Source organism: Tachypleus tridentatus, chromosome 1 (genome assembly GCF_004210375.1).
Source record: "Tachypleus tridentatus isolate NWPU-2018 chromosome 1, ASM421037v1, whole genome shotgun sequence".
Lineage (NCBI taxonomy): Eukaryota > Metazoa > Arthropoda > Merostomata > Xiphosura > Limulidae > Tachypleus > Tachypleus tridentatus.
In genome coordinates this window covers 161,445,975-161,464,696 of record NC_134825.1, presented here as the reverse complement: position 1 = coordinate 161,464,696, position 18,722 = coordinate 161,445,975, and the positions used below count along the sequence as shown (strand labels likewise).

At 31.4% G+C, this 18,722-nt stretch overlaps 1 protein-coding gene across 1 annotated transcript in view; it reads left to right on the top strand.

The window, feature by feature from the left end:
• Positions 1 to 18,722, top strand: part of defl (Integrator complex subunit 7) — a 37,107-nt gene that overhangs the window by 13,757 nt on the left and 4,628 nt on the right. Inside the window, 11 exon segments of the mRNA XM_076461258.1 lie at positions 641 to 748; positions 3,573 to 3,691; positions 3,915 to 4,011; positions 4,409 to 4,557; positions 4,977 to 5,162; positions 8,962 to 9,132; positions 9,505 to 9,699; positions 10,005 to 10,108; positions 13,097 to 13,165; positions 16,708 to 16,849; positions 17,474 to 17,572. Of these exon segments, the coding sequence (XP_076317373.1) occupies positions 641 to 748; positions 3,573 to 3,691; positions 3,915 to 4,011; positions 4,409 to 4,557; positions 4,977 to 5,162; positions 8,962 to 9,132; positions 9,505 to 9,699; positions 10,005 to 10,108; positions 13,097 to 13,165; positions 16,708 to 16,849; positions 17,474 to 17,572 (1,439 nt within the window).

Sequence of the window (18,722 nt, the reverse complement as noted above, 5' to 3'; positions counted from 1 at the left end):
AATTAAAATTTTGCTACAATAATTTTAAAACTTTTATTACTTTACTTTCTGCAAATAATGTCAAATAACTTGAAACCAGGATTGGAAAGGCTTACTTTCAATGACTGACAGTGGGTTTTGAAGTTATCTTTTAGTCTTCCTGGTGAGTTATGATAATTACAGTCATGCTACAGAAAGTCCTTTACAACTTGTATTACTGTAGTTTTTCTCTTACTGCTGTACACTAGATGTAAAAATTGGTTTTAATGATATTTATGTTTTTTTAAACTTTGTTTTGTTTTATTTTAATTTCCATTTCTGAATTTTACTAAAGTTACTTTAATTTTAACTTTTTACTGGATATTTGGCACAGATAGCCTAGCTGCTTTGTGCCATAAAACACCAAACAAACCAGTTTATATTTTGATTTCTTGTTAGGTTTTCCTGTAAGTTAAGACTTGAAACATATTGTACATTAGATTAAAAAAAAAATAAAAAAAGGTTTAGCCCCACGATAAATTTTCTTCATTCTATGGCATACTTATTTATGGTTTAATAGAATTTTGTTAGTAGAATAATGTTGAATTAATGTCGTTTTTTGGGTTAAAATGTTTTTAATGTGTTGTGAATTTGATTTAGTATTGAATTTATTTTTCGTTAGGTTGTAAGGTGTTACAACTATGTAGTGAATGTGTTTTCCATTCCAACATTATATTGGCTTCCTTGAGTGTAGAACTGCTTACCCAATTTGCAATTCATGCTCATAAAGGTATGAAAAACATATATATTTTCTGTTGTTTTTATTAAACTAGTTACCAAGGTCAAGAATTTTGTAATATTGCAAAAGTTGATTTTGTTAATAGTAGCAGGAAATTTTACTATCAACAAAATAAATGTAAAATCCTGTCATAGTTTTGTAATTTCATATTTTAGAATATAATAATTTTAATTGTGTCAGAGATTTTTAATTAATGACTTTGTTAGATAGAAGTCAAAGTATTTGTGTTAATATGGTTACAAGTCTGTAAATAAATTGTTTATAAATTATTAAGAAACACTTTCATCTAGTATTTTTCTGAAAGAAACAATAATTACCCTTTTTACTTTTATTCTGTTTTTAAATATATATATATATATATATATAGCTGCAGAACTTTTTACAGAACTTCATTATTTACATTTTGCTGAACTCAGAATGCAAGTCTGTTCTCCATTTCATTCTAGTTAATTGCCATAAATTGTATAGTTTGACAGTTGTATGTAGAATACGTTTATTTTGTTCAATTAACACTTCTTTTCTGTTTTTTTAATGGAAGAATCAATAATGATATGTTCCTTTAGTGGTATTCAGTAATCAAAATGGTTTCAAGTTTCTAAACCAAGACTTCTAATTTGCATGATTTGGAAAAAAACATACCATTTCTGGCTAAAGGCTGAATGAAATATATTTTTAATATTATCCATGCATATTGATAGTGATACACCTTTATATGTGGCAGCTGCTTCAGGGACCTATCTGATCCAAATTTTATATAAAAGATCCAGTTGCGAGATATACAGAATTTAGTGTGCTTTAGGTATGCTTGGCTTATCTGATGGCACTTACTTCCATCTCATATAGAAACACTTGTGAGATATTCAAAATTAACTATTTTATGACTTGGGTGTCACAGAAAATAGTAAATGAATTAGTTGACTATTTTGTTATTTGAAGACTATTTAGAATTTGATTAAATGTGGTGAATTTGAGAGATCATGTAGATTGAAGTTGTGTAAAAGAAGTAACACAGAAATTATTCAATGAGTTAATCCACTGGTTTATCATCCAGAGACTACTTAGAATTTGATTCCATGTGTAAATCAAAGCCACATAGAAAAACAGCAATGCACAAAGTATTTAATAAATTAAGTCACAATTTTATTATTATTTCTTGTAATCTGTGTATACAAAGAAAGTGAAGACATTGTTTTAATATTGTTTACTTTGAAATAAGTACATTGTTTTGTGAACAATGTACAGAATTTCAGCAAATTGCTCTATAACAATGAGGAAACCTGTATGTGACTTGTTATGTGTACTTATTTTTCTAACGACAGTAATACCTGTCTAAAGTGGAATCGCACGGGACTGAGTAAAATTTCTGGCTTAAGCAGGTTTTCCGGCTTAGACAGTAAACATGCATTTTTTTAATTATGTATAATTTTTGAGTGGAACTTTATACTTGCTTGACTCGAGAAGTAAGATGTTTATGAATAAAGTTATTATACTGTTTATGCTATATTCATTAGAATAAGAACAAAAATAGACATTTAAAATGTACATAAATACACAAAATCTTTATCAAATTTATTTGGAAAAAGTGTCAAACTTCAACTATTTTTTAATGGCCTTTCTCATGCAGTTAAAACAGAACACCAATCTTGTGGCCTTTTTAAGAAGTTCATTTTCCTCTTTCATTTTTGCATACAATTTTATAGTGTTAATATAACTTAACATTTGCGATGAAGTAGAAATTTCTATTTCCTCACTATCTTTTCCGTTTTGTTCATCTTCTGAATTTCTCACACACTGATACCATCTTGCAACTCTATTACAGATTTTAAATTGGTTTCATCAGTTTCTTTTAAAACAACGTTCACAAAACTTTCTGTGTTCACAGAATCATCTGCATCAGTCTTCTTAGAGTTGGATTTCACTAGAATCTTCATAATAAATAACTTTTAGAAAAAATGAGGGTATTAAGTAAATTTTCCCTAAATTTTAAAATCAGTGAAGATAGGAATTTAGTTTTTCGTGACAAGTATTTAAAGAGTAGAATTTTGCACTTAAAAGACAAATATATTTCTACAAATCATAAATCTGATTTAACTGCAAAAATACTGACGACAACAAAAAGAACAGAATATATTTAACCAATACTTACTGTAACAAAATGTCTGAGAATTATTAATTAAATAAGAAATTAATATTTAACCAAAAACATTTTTTCTGCCTTACTCAGGTTCAAATCCTACTAGTTGATAGATGAGACAGGTGAAAGATATTTTTTCCGTCCGTGTTATGCAGGTTCCACCACATAGAGGGCCTTTTGTAAGAGAAATCTTAAGATAATGCTGCAAAATTTTGATATTTTCAGCTCGTACAGGTTTCTGCTTTGTGCAGTTTCCAGCTTAGATAGATTTTACTGTATAATATACTTATTCAGCTTTTATTTCTCATTAAGTCTGTGAGCATCTGTCAATCCTAAAATATCCTATTAAAAACTCTTCACCTAGGGTATTTCAATATGTTACAAGAACATAAACATAAATCAAAACCTGGTTTGAACAGTAGAACTAAGCCTGTTATATTGTTACATCCAGTAATGTTATTCTCTCAGAGAAAATAAGAAACATATCTTTTAAAAAGTGAAGTATTTTAGTCAATTTTGTAGATATATAAAGTATTAATAGCTTTAGTTGAATTAAAAGGAAGAGTTCTCTGTTTAATTACTTTTTTCATTTAGTTTAATACAGTGCTCTTCATACTTTTATAATAGAAGTATTCTTTGTAAGACTATTTAAATATTAAATGACTGTGGTATTTTTTATAGAAGAATTAGCTGTGGAGAAACCTGGGCTAACGCAAGAAGCGTGTAGTGGGATTGAAACATTGCTGCTCGTGATTTGTTCCCAAGAGAAATCCACATCAGAAGAAACAGCTGTTCTGAAAGTAATAAGGGTTTTGTATATGTCCAAAGAACTATTTAAACATAACCAGTTTGATACAAATTAAGTAATGCAGTGAAATTTTAATTTTACACTCATAACATCATACGTTGATGTGGGTATTGTCAAAATACAAAAGTCAGAATTGTATTGTTAATGTGTACTGTAATTTGTTTTCTTTTTCAGTCGCAACTGTAATGTTAATGTGTACTATAATTTTCTTTCAGTCTGCATTAAAGTGTGCAGTGAACTTATGCGAGGCCAATACTGATTTATGTTCACAGTTTGTAGACTGTATTGGTTCCCTGATGGTTAATGGAACAGGTATAGTCTTTGAAAATTTAAAATATTATAGAGATACTTTTATAACTTTTGTTTTAACATCTTGTTCTTTTATTCACTATTGTTATGCCAAATATATAATATTACAGTATTTTGCATAAAGTATATTCTTGTTCTCAAATACATGCAAATAGTTTTCTTAAGTGTTTCAGTTTTATATAAGTTACAGATTTTACCCCACTCTAAATGTTGTATATACTTCTCAACATGTATGGATAATGACATGGGTAAAGAACTATGAATGTTAAAATACTAAATAGAATATAAAATAAGGTGGGTAAACTTTCATACTTTAATGTATATTTTAATACAGACAAGTACAGGACTTACTAGGAACTATAATATGTTCCCCTCTTTTTTTTTAAAAAAAACACCTTAGAATCAACAATAGTTCCCTTAGCTGAAGCTCTGTGTGCTATTGGAAGTCATCGAGCCGGAGTGCTGGCACATCTTCAACAAGAACTTTTGCTCTTGGCAGAAAACTTAAGTGACCAATCTAAGGAAAGAAGTGAGCATTCCCAGTCTCTTGTGAGTCATAAAAGAGTTTCAAACTGAATCTGTATACTGTTAATGTGTTAGTATCTCGTGTAAAACTACCATATCTATAGACTGCACTGAGTGCTTTAATGTGGGAAAGAATATAAAGATTTGTAGTTACAGAGTGTAATTTTCAAAATCTTTATATAAGGCACTAAAACTAACATATTCCTAGTCTGCAGTAAATGCTTTAATGTGTGAAACAGTGTGAAGATTCATAGTTACAGTGTACAGTGTTTAAAAATCAAAGTTGTATAACTGGTGTATGTTAGTTCACAGAATAAATACAAAAATCACTTGATGGAAAATGATGGCTTTTCTTATATGTTCTGTTGTAATACTTAGATTCTAGAAGTATTATTACTTTTGAAGAAATTGTAAGTTAAGTGTATGTCTGCTGTGTTGTCTAGGTGTTAATATGCACCTTGATATTTCAAAGTGGCATCAATCGCCACTGGGTGCCACAGGACAGGATGGCTATTATGAAGTCTGTTGAGAAGTTAGATTTGTGGCTAGTGTATCGAATTGCTCGCCAGGCTGCAAGATATGGTTATCACCAGATAGCCTCCGAGCTCTTTTCTCGTTTGTGTAACAGAGTAAGTTGTTATTACATTGAGTTACGTACACTTGCAATTTTGTATGAATAACCTCTTTCTATATAGACATTGTTTTTTGTGTGCAACAAAGTTTTATTGAGTTACATTCAAAATTTAATTGACTACTTTATTATCATTATATACAAATAAACTTCCCATCAGAACATTGCTAATAATCCAACTGTTAATATTATACAAGTTTTAAGTTCTTAAAAAAAATCCTCAATTTTTCCTAGTATGAGAATTATGTTTTTTTGGTCTTCTCTCTTCTCTAATTTATATAGCACCTCTCCATAAAGTATGGAATTTAATGTAAATTACTCATTATAATATTTTCTTCACTCAGGCAAAGCATCATTTTTATAACCTTCAATGGTATTTTGTTACAAGGACATAAACTAGAAAATCAGACCCTTCTTGTCATGGCCACCTGTTACATCCTCTCTTTTGCAAATTGCGTATAGTTCTCTCTTATGTTGAATATTATGATATTTGTAACTGCAGTGGAACCCCTCTAAGCAGCCACCCCTCAGATTTGGTCACACCTTGCAAGTGGTCATTCAATCACAGTCCCTTTTTTTTGTTTACATAATCCCTAATTATCTACAATGGAACCCCTCTAATCAGGCAGTTTGTCTCAGTCCCGAAGGTGGCTGCTTTAGAGGGGTTCCACTGTGATAGAAATACAAAATGTTAATCTGTAAGTTGATGTATTATATTACTTTCTTTACAGAGAATTGTCCATTTCAATTCCATTTCAACCTTTATTCCCATGGGAAACACACCAGTGAACTTAGTGAATCGTATCTTCAAGTTAGAAAGCTAGGAAAATTAATGATAATTATTGGGCATTGTTAGTTTTGTGTATTATTATTATATGTTATCTGGTACATTATTTAAATAAATAAAAAAATTGTAATTAATATAAGAGTACAGTTAAGTTTTATCAACAGTTAACAGCAAAAAACCTAAGTAAGTGCTATATTTATTTTTCACATGTATTCTTTATTTAATTACTATAATAGTAACTAAAATGTAGGTTAAATATGGTAAAATAAATAAAAATATTTTTTTCAAGAGGTACACTCACAAGTAGCCCATGCATTACATAATATGATAGGATAATGTAAGCTGCATGTTCAAAAATTGCTTTACAACTTGTGTGGTGGGATTATTAGTTAGACTCAGTTCAAAGGGCAATAAACAATAAAATTTAAGCAGAAACAGAACTATACTGTTTTTAATTTAAAGCTATTTGAGATAAACATAGGTAGTTTCATGCTACAGTTTGAAGTCAAAACAGAAAAAAAGGTTAATTTAGATTTCATATTTTTGTACAGTGGTTATGAAGTCTGGCATATTGGCCAACCTTATATAGAGTTAGGGTAGAGAAAGTAACACATAAAATATAAAATTTTACTTGAAAAAAAACACATATCTAGGAGGTTTTGTAGATAAAGAAAAGTATTTTAAATCTTAACATGAAAACCACCTTGCATTTTCAGCATTCTACACTTTGACTGTGTATATTTCTACAAATAACTTAATGCATGTTGAAAACGTCAACATTTTCTGAAGATGCATAACATATATTGGAAGCTATAATACAGAAACTGTAAAGGTCAGTTTGTGTAACTCGACCAAGCCTATTGTGATATTGTAAATACATATTTATTCTGGTGATGCAAAGTTTTATTCTACTCACAGTGCGAGTCATTTTGACCCTTGGTTATGTTAACTGTGTATTCAAAGTAGTTGAGTTAGCATATGTGAGGTAGATTTATAAAGATGCACTTAGGCATATTTGTAGAATGAACTGGGCTGTGCTAGATATATTAATTACACTTAACATTTGGACTTAATTTTTGTATTAAGCAGTTTGTATATCAAGTGTGTCTTTACAATAGTGCATCTTTTTAGTAAAAATATTCTGTCATGGTATGACTTAGAACTTCTAAGTGGAAAACATGTTTGTTTTATAAGAGAAAATGTTCATCTTCAGTCCTGTTTTAGTTAACGCGGAAGCATATGGCTAAAGAAAATTTGTAACCATAAAACTACATGTTATAACTGTGGAAGTACTTAATGCATCTGCATGAAATCTAGCAAGCTTTCAGTAAACTTTACATGATTTTAAATAAGTAAATCAGATACTTTAATAGTTTGTTGTTTTTTATCCAAAAAAGTATCTGAATTTTACAAAGTCTTCACTGACTCAATCTGAGTGAAGTGTGATTTTCATACTGAAGAGTCAAAATACTTGTTTTTCATATTTAATATGAATAATGTCTTGAATTCTTAAATAAATATTGTAATTATTTTGGTAGAACTAAATTTTTTGTCTCTTATTTTATCTACTCTGATTTTAACTGTAGTGAAGTCAGTCATAGTAAAAATTAGAAAACGTGAAATAATATTAAAGATACATTTTTTCTTATGGAATGACTGCAGGTGTAACAAACCATTGCAATTATTTATCCTAAACAACCTCAGGCTTCTAATCATTTGACATCCTCTTTCATTTATTGTTTTATTGCTATTTGAATTGTGTTTAACTAGCAAAACAAAGTGATAAATCACGTGGTGAGAGAATAGAACATGTGAGGTTAAACAATCCTTAAAGCTTATATGCAAAAACGGCTCGTTTGGGTTGAGAAAATATTTTACATAGAAGAGCCGTTTTTGCATATAAATTTCTCAACAAGTGGGTTTCTCGACATCACTGAATCCTTAAAGCTGAATCAGTAGTTACAACATGTGATGTTAGGCCTTGTGTGTTTGTCAAAGGTAATTTATTTTGTCACTCAAATTTTCTTACAATTTTGACATTTTCTTTTTTAAATGTATAACAATAAATAAAAATACAAGAAGTTTAGCACTTGTTTTAGTCTTGAAGCCTTTTGCTCTTTGTATATATTTTCTCGTAATGTTAGTTGTCCAATTATAATTCACACAGCTTTCAGATATACATGTTGGAACACAAACATATCAGACACTGGAATAGAATGTCCCAAAATGCTATAATTTCAATAACTTTCAAAATAACATATAAATAGATCTTAAATAATTTTATTTCACCTTATAGCAGTGTCTTTAGTAAAAATAATTCAACTTCACATGGTGAACTCTGGGATTTTATCATTAAAATGAAACATGCAATTATCTGTTTTATGTACTTTATAATTTGCTCTTTTTATTTGTTAGAAATGTTCAATAGCAGTGAGAGAGAATTATAGATATTTTGTAAAAGACAAAGGATGCGAGAAGGGTATGTCAGTGTGTTTTGAACAAATACAGTAATGTATCAGCAAAAGAAGAAAAGGTTGTCATTGTATTATGGCTTGTCAATATGTGTGGTTTGTTTCTTTAATTGTTTAAAACAAATCTTCATCTTTTGTAAATAAAGATAAAATTCCACAAATGAGAGTTGAAGTGCCTCATCATGTTACGCAGAGGTACGAAATGGTAATTTATTTAAATTTCTTTTTTGCCAGTTAAGAAGTTCAAACTTAACTAATATAATAATTAGAATTATAAATTATGTTTGTTGCTAAATTTATTAACATACATTGATAATGAAGTTGTTTGATTAAATTTTGTATGTAACTCAAAAAAAAAAAAAGTGCCTTTTGACTCCTCCCATGCTTATAGAGTTGATACCTTACTAGTTATTAAAGTGTCGGATATAAAGTAGCTTAAACTGAAGAAATACAGAAGTTCATAAATCCTAAGTTGTGAATGTGTTAAAATATTATTTTATAAAAGAGAGATTTATTTAAGAATGTGTTGCAACCGGTAGGTAAACACTGAACATTTCCACTTCTGGCTTGTGGCTTTGTGGGAAATCAGTCTTGCTGAGAGCTGTTTACAAGATGTGGGCGATGAGAGGGGTAGTTGCAGTAAACTGGCTAAAGGAAGTGACATGTCACAGGCCATCACCCATTACCTGAAGGCTGTCTCTGCTTTAAAGGTATTAATCTTTTAAGAACATAGTTTTTGTCTGATGATAAGTTTGGTCATTAAGTAGCAGAGTAAGATTGAGAATTTAAACATTAAATGTGTTGTACTATCAGGTGTGATCTCAAGTTGGATAATAGAAATTAATAAGGTTTAGCCGATTTCTGTGAAGTTACATATAATTATATAGAAATAATGCATCATAACTCATTTTTTACATTAGTCATCATGTTCTTTGAGTGCTTTCTCTCAGGCAGTTATTGTATGGATAATGTTTTATAAATATTAAATAGAACATGCTATCATTTTACTTCAGGTAGCCATTACATAGGTTACTGTTTAAAATTTAGAGTAAATGCTAAATATGCTACTATTTTTTCTTCAGGCAGCAACCACACCACTGTACAATCTTCAGTTTCAGTATGAATATACTGTGCTTAGGAGTCAAGTTCTTCAAGCTCACAATCAACTGGTTCATGCTTGCTCTTGTCTTTGGACATCACCTCCTTCAGCCATTGCTGCATCTGTAGCCATGACCAGTAGGGATGAGCTGCAGAACTGTGGCAGAATTGTAGTTGAGGTTTGGGTTTTAGTATTTTCTTTTGATTTTATGATCTACCAATTTAGTTTTCTGTCACTGACAAACAAACAAAAATTGACAGTAGTTAAACTTGACACTTATAAAATTGTTTGCTAGTAAGTGTTTATTCTTTTACCAAGTTGATTATGTGTGAACTTAGTTCTGTTAAAGTTGCATATTTTTCTTATTGTTTGGTATTGTAATGTTTTTTTGCTTTTAATCAGTGGATGTTGAAATAGCATTTATGTGATTTTGTTTTGTAACACATGATCTTTAATTTAAATTTGACGTTACGTGCTGAATAGTTGAGGAAATGTGCCAAGGACTTCCGAGCTCTGGCTGATAAATATGGATCCCTCTATCAGTCTGTTTTTAATGCTGATCGAACGACTCTAACTACAATTCAAATGTATCCTTTTTATTTGTCGTGTTATCAGCATGTTTGGTGAGTCAGTTGATAAGCACTGTAGTTTTTTGTAATTCAGATTTCTTCTAGTTTGTGTTGATATACAAGACTGTTTAGTGCAAGAGTTATTGCTTATTTAATTTTGTGATTTAAAATTTAATGATTATTTTGGTTTCATTACAAGAATATCGGTTATTTTGGAGGTGGTAGTTATAACACATTTTGTTATGAAACTCGTTAAGAGTTGCAGATTAATTTGCATGATGTTAGTTTAGCTGTAATTGATGCTATTTTGAAGTGTGTTTCACAATTTAACAAAGATAAAAAGAATAATTTGTTTTTCAAAGGGTGTTTGAAAGTAACTGAACCCATCTGCATGTTTTTTGATGAAAAGGAGACAAATATATAAAGTTTGGATAACTGGGGTTACATAGTAAATTTATTGCAGATTATATACAGTAAACTCTCGTTGTAACAAAGTCGTAGGGACCAAAGAGAATTGTTCGTTACAAAAGAAGTTTGTTAAAAAGGATTTTTTTTTCATTCACTAGCCAAGTCTGGTAATGGTAGGCCCTATAACTGACGGCTGTTGCAGTACTGGTAATTGGATTAAAGACTCAGAAGTCACACGTGTGTAAACACTTAAAACACATTTAATGAAATTCAAAAGGACAATTAACAGCACTTGTAAAAAAAAAAAACGTAAAAAAAAATAACATTCATAATATAGACACGTGTAATTATAATGTACAGGATACAAACACCAGCAAGAACGTCTAACTGGAGTCACTTGAAATATTGCACAATGCTTTTTTGCAAACTGCTGTCCCTCTGGCACTTGGTCACAAAACGCTCCATCATGTTTAATTGAGAGATAAACTGTCCTGCGTTAGCCTGGAGTTCAAGATATCTCTGAAGTTGCAGGCACATCTCACGAGCTGCAGAATGTGTTGGGATGGGGGTTCCTCATTGTCGTCATCTTTACTTTCACTGTCATTTTCTGGTGTCTGTTTATTTTGCACCATGGCCACAATATCACTGTTTGTCAGGGGCATGCTAGTGATCAGATCACTATCAGCAGTCTCGGGTTAACCACTCATCACTCATGCAAAAGTCAGTGATTCCCATTTGATCAGCAAGTATTTTTGCCTTTGCTTGCATAACAGGCCCAGAGATAGGAACATTCTCTGATCTAGCATTTTTGAACCACAGAAGCAATGCCGCTTCTAGGTCAGAATGTTTTGCAGTTCGCACGCGTTTTCTATTGGGACAAAAGTTGTCTCGAGAAGACAATATGGCCTCTTTATTTTTCAACCATGTTGACAAAGTGTTCAGAGGCACATCAAATGCTTTTGCTATTTCTGTTTTGTTTTAACTTTTTTTCAACTTCTTCTATTGCTGCAATTTTAGTTTCTATCGATACAAGCTTGCACTTCGCCATGATCAATGATTAATGATCTGTATAATTTGACTGTGATTAGTCTTTTATAGGCCACAGCATGCAGGCATAATCTACTCAAGCCATAATCTGAAAATTTTATATCTAGGCTAATTTTTGCTGGGAGGGCGGTGAGTTGGGGGGCAGGGGTTTAAAGTGTTATTGACCATAATTGTTGTAAAACATTGCTAGGCTAATTTACTACCCCATCTGCAGTCCGCTATTTCTCAAGTGTAAGATTTTGATGGTGGCACCACACATTGTTGCGCGGAGACTGACTAATTGCACTTACTAGCGGCGTAGCGGGTGGTCGGCAGCCTGCAGCAGTGACAATTAATTTAGGGAAGAAGAGAAAAATAAATATCTTTGTACCTGGTTTGATACAAAGGATGTAATATTGATGCTTTTCACACCCTAGGGACTATAATTATACATCGTTACAAGCCGACACTTCGATACATGCAGTTCGGTTCAAGGGGCTTTTGTTACTATGTATTTATATGGACAGTTGGCCGGACCAGTCAACAACTTTGATACAAGTGATATATTCGGTTCTAGCGACTTCGAAACAATGAGAGTTTACTGTAGTAAGAAACTAATTCTTGTCAGTTGGATCTTAAAGTAATTGAATCAGCCTCTGTGGACTTTTGATAAGAAAGAGAATTATGTAAAGTTTAAAATAAAACTGTGATTTCCTATACTGTGAAGAATTTTTGTACACAAGTTTTGAATATATATATATATTATTTTAAAAGCAGATTGTGTACTGTCTGTTTACTGTTCAAATTCATCACTAACAAGTTACAGACACCTACTGTAGAGGAATACCAGTCCACTGATTTATATCAAAACCCTGATAGTTTGTTTCTTCCATTACTTCAGTATTATGTAATCACTAATGTCTGTCCCATAACTCTAAGTGTTTGTACATATTCGTCCATTGTTCATATTACTTATTTGTCCCATAACTCTAAAATTCGTTCCAAAGTATCATGTAATCACTAATGAAATTATTTAATTACTAGACATGTAATAAGTCCCATAACTCTAAGTTTTGTACATGTATTTACTTAGGTAGTTATCTGTGATATAGTAGTAGTTTTTAAATGAAATCCTTTTCATGTTACAAACTGGCAAAAAAAGAAGAATCAGTATTTGTTATTGTATTCAGAATATTGTGGTCACATGAAAAATAGTATGTAAAATAATTAAGGATATTTTGGGTGTGAAACCTATTTTTTTGCCAGTGTTTTTTCCAAAGCTACCAATAACTGGTATGTAAAGTGGTGTTTGACAGCTCAATATTAAGGAATTATGTATATTTCTGATAAGTAAATAGTGAAGAAGGAGTCAGTTATGATAGTAAGTGGCTGATATGAATAGTTAATGAATTTCTTGTTTTTTTCCTGTACTATTAGTGCAGATTAGCTTTGTGCAAAATTCAAAACAAACCTTTAATATTTTTCTTTCAAAAGCATTTGAACTTTTGATGACAACAGACAAAGTGTGAAAGAATCATTTCTCATAATATTTCCTTTACTGTGATATTGAAGTCAGCAACAGTGTTGTCTGCTAATGGTTCAGGCTATTGAACGTGTGGCTCAGTACAACCAAGGAATGGGGTAAGTTAGTTAGTATAAATGACTGTTGAATGGTATGAAAATGGTTTACAGATGAAGTACAATAACTACATGATTATAGAACTGTGTATAGCAATCCAGTAAATATGCACAACAGGATGGCTGGTTTTTAATAAACTTTAATTACCAGTGATAATTAGTAACAGATTAGGTAGTTACCATATATTCTGCACAATAAGACACTTTTTTTTTCTTAAACCTATCTATGTTTTAATGTCTGAAGGTAACCCTCATTGTAAAGTCCACGAATGAAATCATCCTCATCCGGAGGAGGAGAATTGGTAACCTTGTTTTTCTTCTAAGTTATTGCATGCTATTGTGCACCCTTAGAGTTAAGTAGCATGCACAGATTAAGTAGGATGTGTTTGTGAGTTGCAAACAAAAATCAGTTCATTGTGTTTTTAAGTATACTTGATTCCAATGGATACAAAAGAAAAAAGGATTTTCTTATATGTAGGACCCAAACTGGAAGCGGTAAGATATGCCAAAAAGCATGGAAATAGAGCATCTACATTTTTGTTTTAGCATCTTGCACTGCTGTTTTTGTTCCAGAATGGAACAGTAAGTGCAAATATGAAATATTTTTTCTTCCTTGTTTCAATTTAAAATTTTGGTGTGTCTTCTTGTCTAAGGAATGTGGCAAATGGTAACAAGGTAGGTTGTTTTATAATGGGCTGCTATTACTAGGGGATATGCAAGTTTGTATAACAGGAGCAGTGAATGAAACAAAAGAATAATGTTTTTATCTATTTTCCATGTTGCAAGTTTTCTCTTTATGTTAATTTAACATTATTGCTTGCCACAAGTTCCCCTAGAACCAAGTGAATCTGTTCAAAAATTTGTAAATATAACTAGTTGATAATAAAAGTTTTACTGTATCACAGCTGAAAATATTGTGCCAGAAAAAAGAAGTTAGAAAATGAATGCCACAGGCAAAATAATGATGTCACTAAGGGTATCAAATTGTAAAGGTATATGTGTTAATTTGCGTGTATTTAGTAATACAGTCATGTGAAAAAGTTAGGACACCCTATGAAAGCCTGTGCATTTTTGTAACATTTTTGGATATATAGATATTTAATCTCAATTTTAACAATACTGAGAGATTATAGGAATATAAGTAAACAATTAAAACTGAAGAAATTCTTTAAGATTTTCTGTAAATGTAATTCTACAAAAATGTATATTCTAACTGAGAAAAAAGTTAGGACACCCCTATCTTAAAATGGCTCAACTCACACACAGGTGTATCACACCAGGTGCACATGATTAGAAGATCGTTACTCACCATTTTGAATGAGGCTTGCCCTATTTAAACCTCAGACATTTAGTTTGGTGTGCTCCTGACTGTTGAAGTGAGAGTAAACCCCATGGTGAGAGCAAAAGAGCTGTCTGAGGCCTTCAGAAAGAAAATTGTAGCAGCTTATAAGTCTGGTAAGGGATTTAAAAAAGTCTGTAAACCAAATACAGCATTTCAGGAAAAGAACCTCATACCAGCTGTGAAGCGTGGAGGTGGAAGTGTCATGGTTTGGGGCTGCTTTGCTGCAGCAGAACCTGGACAGCTTACAATCACAGAATCCACCATGAATTCTACTGTGTATCAGAGGGTGCTTGAGGATCATGTGATACCATCTGTACAAAAATTAAAGCTGAAGCGGAACTGGACCCTGCAACATGACAGTGACCCAAAACATACCAGTAAATCCACCAAGGACTGGCTGAAAACTAAGAAATGGAGAGTCCTGGAATGGCCGAGTCAAAGCCCAGATCTTAATCCCATTGAGATGCTGTGGGGTGACTTGAAATGGACTGTACATGCAAGAAACCCCTCAAACATCTCACAGCTGACAGAATTCTGCATTGAGGAGTGGGGCAAATTTTCTTCAGACCAATGTCAGAGACTGGTAGATGGCTACAAGAAGCATCTCACTGCAGTTATTTCAGCTAAATGGGGTAACACAAGCTATTAGGGGGTAGGGTGTTTTAACTTTTTCTTCAGTTAGAATATGCATTTTTGTAGAATTACATTTACAAAAGATCTTGAAAAGTCTTTTCTTCAGTTTTATTTGTCTAGTTATTCCTATAATCTCTCAGTATTGTTGAAATTGAGATTAAATATCTATATATCCAAAAATATTACAAAAATACACAGGCTTTCATAGGGTGTCCTAACTTTTTCACATGATTGTATATATATATATATATACACACACACACACACACAAAGTATTATTAATAATTATTAAAAGTTAATAAGTGAGAAAATAGAAATTATGAGATTGCTTCTTCTCTCTTCTATTGTATGAAAATGATTCATGTCAAGTATGCAGTTATGTGCTGGTAGTTTACTGTGTGATTGTATGTTATTCAACTAGTGAGGTAGAACTACACCAGAATAATGTCTGTAAAGGTTCAAGCACTCATACTATTCCCAACAGTAATGTGGTAAATGTACTAAGAAATCTCACATCACATGTAGATTTCTACAAAATTTTGTCTGGTGAAGGTTACTTTGTGAAACAAATTAAGGCAAAAGTTCATGTTTCAGTAGATGTGTAGAAATTGAAGAGGTTATGAAACTACTCTTGTTGATAGTAGAAACAGTGAAGGTAGAAAACTTGTGTTTCAAAGATGATGTTATGTAACTCTTAACATGCTTCTAATGCTAGGCATGACAATCCAGTAGAGGTCTTTCCAACGACCTATCTGTGAGTACAGATGTGTATGTTACCCCTCAAAAATAAGTTGAACATTACTGTAAAGTGGTCTCAGTAGTGCTGCTGAAAGTGATAGAAACTACTTAGAAAAAATAACTAAATCAACAACCTTAAACAGACAACAAACGTCAATCAGTGAATAAACAAAACAGGAGGAAGTTTCTTTCCAGATGAATCCAAGGGCAGAGATGAGAACAGCCATCATTCAACATCTACAATGGAACATGTTAGGTGACTTTATAAGCATGGGGTGCATCTCAGCCAGTAGTGTTGGAGATGCACACAAAATTGATGGCACCCTAACAGTTGACACGTACAGTCTCATTAATATATGTTATATCATTCCTTAAGGAATAAGACCTGTTAGCCAGGAATTTATCTTCCAGCAAATATCATGAAATGAAACCTGAAAGGAGGAATAAGCTAACAGAACACTTACAAATATTATGAATGATTTGTGAGCTTATCTGGAAAGTGAGCAACTGACAAGTAAACCACTGAAACGTGGTAACACAAGATGTTTGAATAGTATTTCAGAATGATATGTTGATAAAATTAGTGCTGCTCTATTTACGGTAGATACAAAATACATGCATTATACAACACATTTATTTTTGTATTTTTTTGTAATAATGTATTTATTGATATTAAATTGACTATTTAATTGCATTACTTATCTTAGGTGATTCATGAATGTATGTTATTTGTACATTTCCATAATTTCTTTGAATACTGAATTTGTTATTGAAAAAGAATGCAAGACAAACAACACTGTTCTTTATATTGTGTGTAATTGTTTTTCTTCAGAGCAAATGATGTAAAGATGCTTCACATGGATCAGTCACAGAAAAGTTTAGAAAACTATAAAGTAAAGGAGGCTTATCGACGGATTGTTAGCGTTATCAGAACCCTAGGGGAAGACTCAGAAGTCAGAACAATTGGTGGAAAGGTATGTATTTTCCCATTTTTTAATTTGACTACATAGCTATTATTACATTAATATTATTTTTACAAAATGTGATATTCTTTGTAAATGGTATATCCTCAATAAAAAAAAAAAACAACCTAGGATTTTATTTCCTGTAGGCAAACTGTAATTGATGATAACTAACAAACATACACACAAGCCAGTCTTGATATTTTCTTTATGAACGATGATGTATGTCCTCTGTTGTTTTGTGACCTCCACCACAACAGTTCAGTAAAAAGCAGTTGTTTACCATCATCAAGTAGGTTCTGATTGCCATCAGTCCTCTTGTATATGGTGCATGTGTGCAACACTGCCACAAAACCGATGAGAAGAGCTGTCCATTCTGACCTTCTCAATTGTAGTTCTCACACATTGAGCATGATGATGTTAGGTAGTGGACACAATCAGTTGTCGGTTGCAAAGATTGGGTGTGTCTATATACATGATGGCTTCAGTCAATATAATGTTTATACTTGTGTAACCTAACTCTCACTGGAGAGAAATATTTTTTTAAATATTAGACTTTAGAAATATTTAACATTATTAGATTATTTATACCTTTACTTATTTTTAGGCCAAATATGTAAAACTTTACTTTTCTAGGAAATAGATGGTCTAAAGAAAATCAGTGAGGAGCTTATTAGAGTCCCACTTTCTGTACCAAGGTATTTTTTCCAAACCCTACAGTCGACTGTGATTAAGGTGAATACATGTTATTTTTATATCTGTTTAGTCAGTGAAGAAGAAATAAATCAGTAGTCAAAATAATGGTTAAAGTGCTCAGTGTTTCATTACATAATTTTCATCAGCAGGCATGCCAATGACATTTATGAAAAAAAGAGGAAAAGGTATATAGCCTGGTGCCACAGCTATTTTTATACAATGGATGCTATTTGATGTGATTTGGGGCAATCTGGGATATAATTTCTTTGTTTTTTGACATTGCAATGTTGGAAAAGTACACAATATATATCATATAAAATAACAAAAGGAAATTAAAAGACTAAATCAAACTAATAAAAACTATAACTTTCATTTACAGTTTTTAGCAGATTGATTTATTCTTTTAATTTGCATTCATTTTTTAGAAGATATGTCAAAATATCTAAAATTAACAAATAAAATAAAAAGTAAATAAATGAAATTTAAGATTTATTCAGTTTAATTTTTTTCTAAATCAAAATATATTAGTAATATGAGTTAATAAACCAAAATAACTCAGTAAATATTTCAAATACAAATCATTTCATTATTATCCTTTTTGTCATCAATAACATCATCATCATCAACTACTGGTATGCTGCCAATTAAATGTGTTACAGTCGTTGCCAATAACTACTTCTCTGCTGCATATATTCCATACAATTTTCAAATCACATAAAATTACTCTTTTGACTAATCATGACTACCTACAGTTCAAATTGTTCATCTATGCAATCTTGTCATTATACTACTGGTACCTTAATGTCAGTGAATTTTCCATTCTTTCACAAATTGACAATACAAACTAAAACAGCATATGAAGGAAAGCTATGACATTGCTTAAAAATTCAACTACTGATATGGTTCAATATTAAACTATTGATATCAGTGATATGCCCCAGAAATTAAATTTTGTACAGTCACTGACATCAACAACTACTGCTCTGCTGCATGTATTCCATTAAAATTTCAAATTACTTAAAATTACTCTACATGACTACCTACAGTAAAACTTGTTCATCTATACAATCTTGTCAGTAAATTACTGGTACCTCAATATCGGTATATTTTTCATTCTTTCACAATACAAACTGAAACAGCAAATCAAGGAAAGCTTTGACATTGCTTCAAAATAAAATTAATGATATGC